The sequence below is a fragment of the Desmodus rotundus genome, chromosome 12 (assembly GCF_022682495.2).
Source record: "Desmodus rotundus isolate HL8 chromosome 12, HLdesRot8A.1, whole genome shotgun sequence".
In the NCBI taxonomy this organism is placed as follows: domain Eukaryota; kingdom Metazoa; phylum Chordata; class Mammalia; order Chiroptera; family Phyllostomidae; genus Desmodus; species Desmodus rotundus.
The window spans coordinates 50,593,291-50,607,198 of record NC_071398.1 but is presented as its reverse complement, the minus strand read 5'-3'; the positions used below and the strand labels follow the sequence as shown (position 1 = coordinate 50,607,198).

The 13,908-nt window shown below is 49.6% G+C and overlaps 1 protein-coding gene across 2 annotated transcripts; it reads right to left on the bottom strand.

Moving 5' to 3' along the window:
* Positions 1-300: 300 nt before the first annotated feature.
* LOC128779782 (endothelial zinc finger protein induced by tumor necrosis factor alpha-like) lies at positions 301-13,025 on the bottom strand. 2 transcript variants are annotated; one of them, XM_071219974.1, is made up of 4 exons: positions 12,964-13,025; positions 10,670-10,738; positions 4,782-4,908; positions 301-3,118 (listed from the first exon to the last, which is right to left on the bottom strand). In XM_071219974.1, the coding sequence occupies exon 4, from the start codon at positions 2,991-2,993 to the stop codon at positions 1,707-1,709; it is 1,287 nt and encodes a 428-aa protein (XP_071076075.1). In that variant the 5' UTR covers positions 2,994-3,118; positions 4,782-4,908; positions 10,670-10,738; positions 12,964-13,025; the 3' UTR covers positions 301-1,706. The 2 variants fall into 2 exon arrangements, 1 of the variants encoding a protein (XP_071076075.1); XR_008425837.1 differs by lacking the exons at positions 301-3,118; positions 4,782-4,908 and adding an exon at positions 8,587-10,510 and having other exon boundaries at positions 12,964-13,001.
* Between the last annotated feature and the right edge of the window lie 883 nt (positions 13,026-13,908).

Genomic DNA, 13,908 nt, shown 5'->3' with positions numbered 1-13,908 from the left:
CCTTTCACGTGGCCCCCACTGGGGACCTGGCCTGCCACCCAGGCATGTGCCCTGACTGGGAATCGAACTGGCAACCCTTTGCTTTGTAGCCCACACTCAATCCTCTGAGCTATATCAGCCAGGGCTAAATTTTAAAAAATTGTTTATGCTATTACAGCTGTCCCAATTATTCCTGCTTTGGCCCCTTCCCACATGTTCATGTCCATGGTGATGGAGGAATGTATTTTACAATACACCTCTTAAGAGTATTCTTGGCACATAATATTCTTTTTTAAAAATATTTTATTTATTTTGGGGGTGGGGATAAAGGAGAGAGAACGAGAAAGAAAGAAGCATCACTGTGTGAGAGAAACATCAGTTGGTTGCCTCTTGCATGCCAGCAACTTTGGATGTGGCCCACAACCCAGGTGTGTGCCCTGACGGGGAATAGAACTGGACACCTTTTCAGTTTGCAGGCCGACACTCAGTCCACTGAACCATGCCAGCCAGGGCAACCAGATATTGTATGATTTTTTCTTGAAGGATTAAATGAATAAAGTGTGGTGCTTGTAAATGTAAAATATTCCAATGACTTAATGGGGACAACTCTTTAAACTGAAAATAAACTGAGAGAGCTGAATCAAGTCCTTCTGTTGTCTGGGTGCAGCCCATGGTCTGCCCAGCTGAGTCACCCATGATCATGGCATCCCCGTTGGGTAAGACCCTACAGGGAGACCATGCCATGGGCACGGGATCTGTTGTTCCCTCTGAGCCACCAAGGAGGCAAGATTGTGTGGCACCAAGTAAAGTCTCCTGTAAACAACGCTGGTCTCACTTAATTAAAACTTTTATTTTGAAAAACTTAACAGACCAATGTGAGATACTTTGGAATCTGAAGAAATTGTTACTTCCTAATCCTGAAAAAAGTATTTTTTCTCCTCATGAGCCACCTGGTAACTTCTACAGCTTATAAGCTTGGGGCCTTCCAGCTGGTGTTGCAGGGAAACTGGGGGCTGTGTGGGGGGAGAACAAAGAAACACTCAGATGGTGACATACTGATCCCTGGACTACGTCCATGCATTGTGACAAAGTGACAATGTTCCCATGGAGCCCACCTCCCCCTCTTCTTTCCTCCTCTCACTCCTCCACTTTAGTGTTGAGAAGATGGAGTCCCAGAGACACTAAATGCATTGTCTAAGCTCATAGGACAGTTTACTCCAGCACAGTCTGGAGCCGCAGTGCCCCTGGCCATGCTCCCAGATACTAAACCTGTAGGGGAGCTTGCTTTCCACACGGCCCTGGGCACGCTGGGGAATCAAATGGTGAGCATGGCGTGGCCGTCCCCAGGGCCTACATTCCTATGACCCATCTGGGCAGGACTTCTCTTGCATCTACTCGTGGCCTCCACTGTCAAGTCTGGCACTGGCCCATGGACTCAGGATCTGCCTGTTGGGTGTGGATTGAGATCCCATGCACATCTGCTACGTGTGAATCCTCTGGTGTCATGTGAGGTTGAAGTTCTTGCTGAAGGTTTGCCTGCACTCGTCACACTCATAGGGCTTGTCTCCCAGGTGGATCCCCTGGTGGACGGGGAGCAAGAGGTTCCTGACCAAGGCTTTGCCACACCAGCTACACTTACAGGGCTTTTCCATTGTGTGCTTGGTCAGGTGCTCCTACAGGGACGAGAGTGCCATGAAGCACTTCTGGCAGACAGAGCACTGGCAGGGTTACTCCCTGGTGTGCACGTGCCTGTGCTTCCTGAGCAAGCAGTTCTTGCTGAAGGTCTTGCTGCACAGGCTGCACTTACATGGCTCCTTGCTGCTGTGGCCAGTCTGGTGCACCACAAGGGACCTGCGTGTGGCAAAGTGCATCTGGCAGATAGAGCACTTGTAGGGCTTCTCCCCGGTGTGCATGCGCTGGTGCACTCTGAGCGAGGAGCTGTGGCTAAAGGCCTTGCCACACTGGCCGCACTTGTAGAGCTTCTCCCCAGTGTGCACATGCTGGTGCGCCTTGAGTGAGGAGCTGTGGCTAAAGGCCTTGCTGCACTGGCCACACTTGTAGGGCTTCTCCCCGGTGTGCACACGCCCGTGTTCCCTGAGCAAGGAACTGTTGGTGAAGGCTTTACTGCACTGGCCACACGTGTAGAGCCGCTTGCCCATGTGGGTCCTGCGGTGCAGAGTGAGTGACGAGCTCCTTTTAAAGGCCTTGCCACACTCAGGACATGTGAATGGCTTCTCGCCTGTGTGTGTCCGCTGGTGCTCTGTTAGGTGCACGCTCTGACTGAAGGTGCGCCTGCACACGGTGCACTCGTATGGCTTCTCCCCAGTATGCACACGCTGGTGGATGGTTAGGTATGACTTACAGAGGAACTGCTTCCCACATGTGGCACAGGAGAAGGGCTTCTCCCCAGTGTGCATCCGCTGGTGGATAGTGAGGTAAGACTTCCAGAGGAACTGTTTTCCACACATGGCACAGGAGAAGGGCTTCTCCCTCGTGTGTATTTGTTGGTGCATCTTCAAGGATGAGTTATAACCAAAAGCTTTGCCGCATTGCCCGCAATGATACGGCTTCTCCCTGGTGTGGATTCGTTGGTGCTTCTTCAGGCAGGAGTTATAGCTAAAAGCCTTGCCACAGTCTCCACACTCATAGGGCTTCTTCTCCACACAGTGTTTGGAGGGAGGATCTAGGCTTGAAGTACCTGAGTCCTTCCCACACATGGCAAAGGAGTGCGTCCCCGCTTCTCTTGGTCCTTCCGATCCTGGCAGGACTGGCATGGGGCTTTGGTGCATGAATGCTGTACGTTCACAACACTGAGGAGCTAAAGCATGGGACATGTCCAACCACTCCAGACATGTCCCTGGGCTGCCTTGTCGCTGCCCCACCCAGTCACCCTGTGTCCCCGCTTCTTCACAGTTGTAACCCTGGGCACCATTCCTCTTGGGTCCTTCCACCACCACCACCACAACAGATGGTTTGTCTTCCCATTCGTCCGCCTGTGGGGCCAATTCTTTCATGGCAGGTCTTGCCTCCAAGTCTGAGGGGAGGGGGAAGAGATGATGACACACATGTAGTTAACCACGCTGGGAGGGAGGACCTTCCCAAGACATGACAAGGCACAACCTGGGAGTAGAGGGACACCCTGTCGAAGAGACAGAGGGAAGATGTGAGCTGAGACAGTGAGGTGTAGGGAGGTAAGCAGAGAGTGAGAAAAGTCCCCTTGGGAGTGGGTACAAAAGTGGCCAGCAGAGCTCAGAGCTGGGCAGATAGACCCCTGGAGAGAAAGAAGAGGAAGGCGGGCTTGGAGGAGCGGATCAAAGGCTCCTGCAAACCCGTTAAGGGTTCACTGCACCCAGCTCCTGGCTTTCAGGCCTCATCCTGCACGCCCCCAGCCAGCTGTGCTTTCATAGCATAGACTGTAATCAGAAATGATAAAGAAAGAGCTGACTCTCATGGGGCTGTGTTAGTTGTCCTCTGCTGCTCTACCGGCTAGCAAAGCTCCCGCCTTCCTACCCTGTCCAGGAGCGGCCTCGCCATGGCAGCGGGCCCCGGACCCCTCTTCTTTACACACTCATCCCTCCCTGCTGACCCCAGACACTCCAGTCCTCTCCTGGGTGTGTCCTGTGGGTTCCTCAATTGCTGTTTCCAGCCTAGGAGGCTGTCCTGGGTTCCAGACTCTGTACATGTATCTCACGGTTCACTCCAGCATTTGAAAACTGTGAGATCTTATACAAAAATGTCATTAAAAAAATGAACATCCGGCTACCTGGAACCCAGCTTCCTAAGAGGTAACCAAGTAAGTGGGAGTGGTACGCATCTGACAAGGGACATCTCTCTGTGTCAGAGACTACAAAGAGTGCTCCTCTTTGAGAATCTCGTGATTTCCATCATATTGCTACACCCTGATATGGTCGGTCAGTCCTGTGGGTGGGCATCCAGGCATTTCTCTTGATTTTTCTTCCTATGAAAGCTCTGCACACTTACAGGAAAACTTTTAAGGATAGATTACAGCAATGGATTCATTTACAATTTGGTTGATGATGCCAAAGTGTCTTCCAAAATAGCTGACTGAACATGAAGCTACAAAAATACAGAGTCCCTTTCCCTATGCACTCATACTACATGCTGCTGTTAATATTTTTTTAAGCATCGCCCAAGGACATCCTTAGAGGGGGAGGAAGGAAGTGGGGAAGGAGGGAAGGGCGGTAGAGAAAGAGAGAGAGGGGGAAACATTGATGTGAGAGAAAAACATCCATTGGTTCCTCCTGGATGCTCCCTAATCAAAAATCAAACTGGCAACCTAGGTATGTGCCGTAACTGGGGATCAAACCCACAACCTATTCATGTACAGCGTGGCACTCTGACCAACTAAGCCACACCTGGACAGGCTGTTATTGTTTTTCATCTCTGTGTGCCTCATGGGCAACAACTGTATTTCTGTGCCTCAACTGGTACTTCTTTGACTATTAATAAGGTTTATAAATCTTTTGTTAAGTGTAACTCCATGCTTTTCTACATCTGTGAATTGCACGCTCATAAGCTTTGCCCATCTTTCTATCATTCACTCGGTCTTTTTCTTCTTTTTATTTTCCTCTGGTTTTTTTTCCCTAGGAGTTCTTTATATATTTAGAATCCTGTTATACATGAGGTAAATACTCAACTCCATTTCATCACCTATCAACTTTATTTTTAGCTTCAAGTAATTTGAATATCCTACATGTCAGATCTGTCCATCTTTTTAATTTTCTGTGTCACTGTGAAGTAACACACCATGTGTGAGTAACATGGTGAAGCTGTCCCCTTACCCAGCGAGACCAGGTTCCAGTAGATCTCCATCATCACATCCCTGTACAGGTCCTTCTGCGCAGGCTTCAGCTGCTGCCACTCCTCCTGGGTGAAGTCCACAATCACATCCCTGAACGCCACTGACCCCTGTAAGAGTAAGCGCACACCACTCACTGCAGGGCCCTCCTTAGAGTTTGGGAGATGCCCCTAGAAGGGCCGAGAGGATCAGGAAGACACACAGGATGCACCTGACGTGGTGTTGATAAGGTGCAGAGCTCTGAAGGCCCTGCCCGCTCAGTGTCCTCGGCGCCTAAGTACACTGGGTGGTCCTCAGAGGGTCAAATAAACTACAAGGTTATTCACCAGGAAGATAAACAACCCATTTAAACAAGGGGCAAAGGTCCTGAATAGACACTTCTCTAAAGAGGACACACACATGGCCCATAAACATGAGAAAATGCTCAACGTCGCTCATCATCAGAGAGCTGCAAATTAAAACCACAATGAAATATTACCTCACACCCGTAAAATGGAAACACCCGTAATGAACCCACAATCTGGTCAATACCATCGTGACAGGTGCCCGAGCAGTGGCAGCTGTAGGGGGCGTCCAGGAAGCTGGAAGGTGTGGTCAGCAGTAGGGTCCTTGGGGGGAGATTCGGGTGGCAGGAGGTAAATCTAGACCTGAGGCTTAAATGGCAGACGGGAGTACCGAGGACACACCACCATGAGCCCATGCTGAAATAAACATGGCTCTACAGCACAGTGGACAACAAGATGACATGATGATTACAATGTCATCACCACCGCATTAATGACGTGTCACTCACTCAGTGGTTCCTCTGTGTCAGGTATTATTCTAGGCCATGTTACTGGTTGAGTTTCATGCTGAGTTCCTGTGTTGAAGTGCTAACCCCCAGCTTCTCAGGATGGGACCTCATTTGGAAACAGGGTCATTGCAGGTGTAGAGTTAAAATGAGGTCACACTGAAGAAGGTGGCCCCCAAGGTGATAGGACTGATGTCCTTATAAAAAGGAGAAGTTTGGACACAGAGACATGCACGCAGGGACACGCCACATGAGGATGGGAATTATGGTGCCACGAGCCACAGGTCCAGCAGAAGCTGTGAGAGATGCTGGGAACAGCCCGTTCCTGGGCACCCTCAGAGGGAACAGTGCCCCATAGATGATTTGGCCTTGGACTCCTGGGCCCCAGACCCTTGGGAAGATAAGAGTCCTGTTGTTCAGGCCTCTCCATCAGTGGTGCTTTGTGACAGCAGCCCCACGGCCCACGCACAGTAACATATCTGTTGTGGACCATGAACCGTGGCTCACTCTCCCTGAGAGGAGGATGCAAGTGCTAGCCAATCCCTCTGTGGTCTGAGTGCCTGCCAGGGACTCATGCTGGCCTCCTTCTCTTGGGACAACCGGCATGGGATCAGGGAGCAGTACTGGGCAGTGGTTGAGTCCGGGCTTGGGAGAGTGCAACAAAATTCCGGCTCTTTCTCCCCATCTGTGTTTCCTTGAACAACTGTCTTAACCTTTCTGAGCCTGTAGATCAATGGACCTCCTAGTAATGACACCACCTCTGTAGCTATCATGAGGTTAAATGAGGTCATACATGCGTGATTCCACAGTGTGGCATGGCTGAAGGAAGCTCTCAGTAAGGTCAACTAGTACTGTTTATCATTTGATTAACTGGACATGTTATATATGTTTCTTATCATTAATACTTGTATTATTATTATATGATTCTTTGCCCCATTCATCCTTTGGTAAAAGAATAACATCTTTTCCTTAAACTACGTTATTGAGGTATGACGGGCACACAGAAAGCTGCACGTAATTAAAAAACACAATGTGATAAGGTTGAAGTAAGTACACATCTTTGAAATCATCAACACTAATGAGGCCACAAGCTCATCCACAACCTCCCAAAGTTTCCTCCTGCCCCCCTTTATGTTTGTATTTATTTCTTTTTAACTTTTTAAACATAACTCCTGCTGAAAGTCTTACCTAAGTCTTTCTGCCTGAATGAACTCACTCAATGAAATTGTTACTGAGCAGGCTCCATGCACCAGCCCAGACTGGGACAGGCTGACAACCAGAGATGGTCCTGGGCATCTGGGAGCCCACACTGAACAACAAGTTTATTGTAGGGGACACACAGAGTACCCCTCCAAAGGGTACTCTGATTCCCATGGAAATGGGGCTTCCCTCCAAGAGCTCCCAACCCCTCTGACTGCTCTGTGTGTATGACTGAGGCCACTCACTCCAGGGTTCCATCTGCTTTGGATTCTTGTCTAATGGCACAAACCTCTTCTCCACAAGAAGAAACTCACCCCCATTCCAAAGAGGTGAAGTCAGGCTCTATTTTTTAAAAATTCCAACCCGAGGATATTTTTGTTGATTTGAGAGAAACAGGAAGAGAGGAAGAGACCGGAGGCTTTGCCCCTTTGCTAAACATGGCGGCTGGAAGAGGGGCAAAGGCAAATGTCTGACAGCAGCCCTCATTGGTTGGAAAGGTGGACATGCCCACTGGCTTCCAGAGCATGTGGGATTCTGGGACAGATTTAAAGAAACAGGATTCTGTTTAAAGAAACAGAAGGTGGGCAGAAGCTCCCTCCCTTGGGCTTGGAGTCTCTTGCTCTCTTCACTTCTTGGGCTCTTGCTTTGCCCAGCAGGGATGAGAGCACTCGCGAGACCAGCAGATGCCTAGCCCACAGCGGGCTTAGACTCCACATGGCTGGAAGCCAGCTCCCCCTAAGCAGGGTCCCACCCGGGGATGCATGCTTCACCAGGCTCCAGCCCTTGGAATATTAGAACACAGTACAGTGCAGCACGGCACACAGGTCCTAGATGGCTTCCTCTCTCTTGCCGTAAGAGCAGCGCACAGACTGAGAGCAGACATGGAGGCCTGAGCTGGGAGGTCCCTCACGGATGGAGCTTACCCTGCACCACTCTTTGGAGTGATCTGGCAGTGCACCCCAGACCCTGAGAGACAGAGCTGATGCAAGATGATGGCAACTCTTGAAGCCACTAGTGCATACCCCAGAGAGGATGGAGACCCGTTTGCATGGCCAGCTTAAGCTCCCCCAAAACAGATAAGCACTAATGGGGAACTTCTGGCCACGGCTTTGGTGTGTAATCTTTTTGGGAGCAAGGGAGTTTCTGTGTCTTGCAGAAAAGAAGGGATCAGAGCAGGAATGGTCCAGCCCACCCAAATTGGGAACCCTACTAATAAAACTTATTTCCTTCCATACAATCTTTGTGTTATGTGTACACATGGCAACAACTGACGGGACCCCAGGTCACCTGGTCACCCTGCTACAACATAGATGAACATCAAAAACATATGCTCAGTGAAAGCAGCCAGAAACACAAAAAACAAATGTTTTGTGATTTCATTTATAATAAATGTCCATCCCTGGTTAGGTGGCTCAGTTAGTTGGAGCATCATCTGTACAACCAAAGATTACGGGAGCAGTCCCTGGTTGCAGTGCGTATGGGAGGCATCCGATGAATGTTTCTCTCTCACATCAATGTTTCTCTCTCTACTTTCCTCTCTCTCTAAAATCATAAGTATATGCTAGGGTGAGGATTAAAAAGAAAAAAAAGAGGGCAAAATAGTCGAATCCAGAGGCAAAAAGTAAATGACTAGTTGACAAGGCCTGGGTGTTGATAGAAAAAATGAGAGTGATGGTTCCTTTCAGGGTGATGGAAATACAGGGTGGGGCAATAGTAGGTCTACAGTTACTCATATGGAAAAAACACAACATTGAATAAATAATAATACAAGAATAAAGTGGGTTTTGCATACTCACAACTGTACACCTACTTTGGCCCCAGCCTGTATTCTCCAATTGAATGTGGCGATGGTTGCACAACCAAAAACCAATGAATTGTACACGTTGTAGTGTGTGGGGTGTATCTCAATGAAGGTGTTAGAGGACACGACACCAAATTTCACAGGTAAGAGAACTGACATGTTTATACAGCAAAACAAATTCCAGGTGGGTAGAAAACGTTTGAAAGTTCTCTGTTAACATCCAAATGATAAATGGAAAAAAGGAAGACATATACGTGGTGGGCAGATTGCGGATGAAGAAATGCTTTCTCTACTTAAAGACAATGGGGGAGAGACCGACAGATTGGACTTTAAAAATATGCAACGCTTTTAGACTTAAAAAAAAATAAAGTAAGTTGATGCCCTGACCAGCATGGTTCAGGTGGCTGGGCATCATTTTGCAGAAAGGAAGATCACCAGTTCCATTCCCAGTCAGGGCACATGCTCAGGTTGCAGGTTTGGTCCCCAGATGGCATACATATGAGAGCCAACTGATTGGTGTTTCTCACATTGATGTTTCTCTCCCTTTCCTTCTGCCCCCTTCCCATCTCTCTAATAATAAATAAAATCTTTTAAAAAATGACAAGAATGCTAAGATTCCTTTAGACTGATAAAGCACAGAATAGGTAATTCGCCTGCCCACAGAAATGGCCAATAAACATTTTCTAAAATTCAAACCTCACTAATACCACAAATGATGCTACTCAGTAAAAGATCATGTGAAATCACTTGTCACCTACCATGTGGAAGGTTTATACCAGTTGTCATTTTATCCAGTGAGTGGAATAAACACTGCATAACAGCCAACATGAAAAAGTCACAGCCCCTCCTCCACACTGGTGGGAGTATAACCTGTCCCAACCCAGAACTACAAAGACTTCAGGAAGGCCTTAAAAATACCCACCCCAATCTTCCTCTGCAAGGAATAGCTCCTAAAGAAATGATAAAAAATGCAGGGGAACTATTTATGCCCAGCGCTGGTCAGGTGATTTGGTTGGTTAGAGCATTGTCCCATACCCCACAAGGTTGTTGGTTTGATTACAGGCTGGGGCGTGTACAGGAGGCAACTGATCAATGTTTCCCTCCACATCTATGTTTCTTTTTCTCTCTCTCTCCCTCTGAATCTAAAAATCAATAAACAGCCCTGGCTGGTATGGCTCAGTAGATTGAGCGCTGGCCTGTGAACCCAAGATCGCCGGTTTGATTCACAGTCAGGGCACATGCCTGGGTAGTGGGCCAGGTCCCCACTGGGGAGCGTGTGAGAGGCAACCACACATTGATGTTTCTCTTCCTCTCTTTCTCCCTCCTTTCTCCTCTGTTTAAAAATAAATAAATAAAATCTTTAAAAAATGTTTTAAAAAATCTATGAATATATCCTCTGGTAAGTAAAAAAAAAAAAAAGGTTTATGCCTAGCTATATATAAAATTTATTGATATTAGAGAGAGAAAGAGAAAGAGATCAAATTTGTTGTTCTACTTATTGATGCATTCATTGGTTGATATTTGCATGTGCTGTGACCAGGGATTGAATTCACAACCTTGGTGCATCAAGTAGATCCTCTAACCAACTGAGCTACCCAGCCAGGACCATGTATATATTTTTTCTTGTAAGGTATTTCTTGCATAAAAGGAAATTTAGAGTAAAACACCACAAATATTCGCTCACTAAAATATGGCAAGAGATAGGGATGTACACAGGTCCCTCCCACAGTCATCCTCCTCCCAACCCCTGGGTATGTATGCCGTCTGCCCACTTCTGAAGGTCCCCTGTCCAGCACATACTGCCCATGGCCTCTGCAGGGGCCTTTGTCACACTTGATGGAATGTGTTTAAGCTTCCACTTCCCAGGTGTCCAACAGTGTCTCCTGAGAGGCCTCAGGTCGCTCCTGAGCTATCCTGCCCCCTGCAATTGACAAAATCAGTGTCAGGCCAGTACTCTCCCTCCTCAGAGTAGACAAAATCCCAGGAGACCAGGACAGGAACCTGATGGGGGTGCAGAGGGTCATCCCTTCTGGGAAGCCTGACCCTTATCATGGAGGTACAAGAGGGTGACATGACTCACCAGGGCCTTCTTGGTCAGAGGCTGAGTGGTCATCCTTCCAGTGCCCATGGTGACTGGGGAATGGGCAAGCTGTACACAGGGAGAGAAAGAGAAAGGTACAGTGAGAAACCAGGTTGAGGACTGACCCACAGTGCAGACAGGAGAGACAGACACACCCATCGGAAGCCAGGCAGACAGGGACATGCACACATGTTAACAGTGAATGCGTAAGGGGGTATGGCGTCCAAGGCACTTGACAAAGATCTCTGATTTAATCTTCCTGACACCCAGAGTGTAGGTGCTTTTTTCTCTTATCCCGTTTTACAGATGAGGAAACTAAGGCCCAAAAAGATAAGCCACATGCCCAAATGACAGCTAGGATTGGGGCTGGGCTCTGTATGTCTGATTCACATGCTTGGTGCACTTCACACCCACACACTGATGCTCCCCCAACAAACACGCATGTGCACACTGCCTGTTCCACGGCCTAAAGGAAGGAAAAGGACCCTCTGTTTTTACGCTGGCTCTGAGTGCTGGACCTGGCCCCTAGAAGACACTCCTAGGGCTCCCCCAGAAATGTGGGATATGTGAGGCTCAATGAAAAGATACACATAGGGAGCCTGGGGCTGTGTGGCACACAGTAAAAACTCAGTACCTGGCTGGGTAGCTCAGTTATTTGAAGTGTCAACACATACACCAACAGGTTGTGGGTTTGATCCCCAGTCAGGGGCTGTACATAGGTGGTGGGTCTGATCCCCCAATACCTGGTTGGGGTGTGTGTGGGAGGCAAATGGCCAATGTTTCTCTCTACTTCTCTTTCTAAAATCAATAAACATAAACAATGTTTATTGTAGCACTGTTTCTAGAAGCAAAACACCAACAGACCAACAAACAACACTGCGGAGGGCAGAAGGCTGAGTGTCCAGTCCGAAATCCCACGTTGCCTCCAGTCAGTGACTTCATGATTTTTTAAACAGAATTTAATTTTTACAAATGTATTCTTTCTAGACCTGCAGCGTCTGACTCCTATCCCTGAACCACCAGGTCAAAAACAAGGACTTCTTTTGCCAGAAAGCCACCAGAGCCAACTTACCCAGGAGGCACCATGGGCCCAGGGTTTCTGATACCTGTAGGAGCCCTAGAAAATATCATCATTTCTCTTCAAATTCTAAGAGAAAAAGTGTCTAATCCAGTCTGGGCTATATTTGTCCATATAGCAATGCAATCACAACTCTAATTTTTACTTTACTTAAAAAGAGGCCATGAAGGCACAGTGGCCCTAAAGTGACACGTGCACAGGGCTGGTTACCTCTGAACCCAGTGTGGCTTCAGATTTGTGGCTGCAGAGCCACGGGCGGAGGGTGCTCCTACTCCTCCTCTTCTATCCAAGCTTTCTGGCATTTCCTTCTGTCTGTTATTTCTCAAGGATCTGTGGGGTGTTTAGGGTGAGGGCTCTGAATGCCTGGGTGTTGTATTGGGTGATTCACTTAAGTCTCTGAGACTGTTTCCCCATATGCAAAACGGGGATGGTGAGGGTCCCTACCTTAGAGTCACCGGGAGGCCTATAAAATGCCCAGAAGGATATCCTGAGCACCCAACACACCCTCCCTGAACAAATGCACTCAGGTCAGCAGGGGTAAGTTCTCTGACCCTCTTCCTTAGCCCCACACCTGGCTACCACACTCATCCTACCCTCCCGGGACCAGGGGAGGCTCTGAGGGCAGGAAGGAGATGGGCTCTGGGGCCTGCAGGCAGGCAGCTCCCCCAGGCCCGTCTGTCCAGGAGGGCCGTGTTCTCCATGCTCTCAGGAGGACACCCCCAACGCACCCACTCACGCACGTCTGCCATGCCCAGAGACAGAGGCGCAGGTGCACGGACAGGGGAAGGCTTGGACAGGAGTCGCACCCCCACACGCACACACACTCACACCACACACACATAAAGGCGCAGAGGAAGAGACCAGACACAGGTGGACACCTGGATGGCGCCCTTGTGCGGACACCGCGGACGGAAACAAAAGCAGACACACACACAGACGTGGACACAGACGGGCCCCAGAGAGACCAAGACAGAAAGCCGACACACCCACGAGCGAAGGCGAGACACAGGAGGCCAGCCACCTGGACACACGCGGTAACAAATACGGAGACACACTCAGAGTCCGCCCGGGAGTCTCAGCGCAACTCTCACTCTCTCTCTGTCTCTCTCTCTCTCACACACACACACACAGAGCCTCAGGCATCACCTTCACCCGCACAACCCTCCCGGATCCACACTGGCTCCCGAGTGCTCACGCCCCTTCCCTGGGCACTCACCACCCGTCTCCTCCGCCCCGCTAGTCGGAGCAATTCCCTCAGATAAAGGACCAGTGTCAGCGAGGAGCCCCCGTCGCACAGCGCCTGCGCCCACCAGCAGACTACACTTCCCAGCAGCCCGCGAGCCACCACCCCCACCCCCCTACAGGCGGCTGATAGGAAGAACCGGAGAAGCGCAGGCCAGCAACACCTCCCAGAAGCCTTGGCGGCATTGCGTTCAAGAAGGCGGCGCCCGTCAGAGATGGGGTAAGATCCTGCTGGGGAGTGAGTAGATACTAGATACAGTGTGAGAGGAGAGAGCAGGACTGGGACCAGGCAGGAACGCGGTGGGCAGAGGGTGAGGAGGGGAGGGGAGAGAGGGACGGAGCTGGGTGAGCTGGAGAGGGCGGGGGAGGGTCAACCAGGCAATTCAACCAGCTCCAGGCCGCTGTCTGGCTTCAGGCTCCCTCCTTGGATCCGCTGCTGGGCAGGCGCCACGAGGGACGCAGCACCCTCGAGGGAGGCAGCACCCTCGGCAGAGCCGCACCAGTGCCACACGGCCCCGGGAACACTCATGGTGTTGCCCAGGTTCGCAAGAGCGCATCCCTTTCTTCCACTGGGTTTATTAGTTTGGGGTGTAGGACGACCTGAATTACCAGTTAATTTTCCAATCTCTGGCGTGCACCTGGAAAGTCCACCTGTGACCATCGATCGCTTCTTTATCCCCAGAGTAGACTGACAGGCTAGTCTTGGGTCCAGCAACTCCCCTCTGCATCCGTTTTGATCTCTATGGCGTATGTGTTAGTCAGGATAGATAGTAAACCAAGACAGGGAGCAGAAGAGACACTTTTCAGCAGTTAATTCAGCAGCCCTGAGCCAGGCGTTTAGAACATCACAAGCTAACATAGCACAGGAGGAGGGGAGTACTTGAAATTCTGTGCTGGGAAAGGGAGCCTCTGTAGCAAT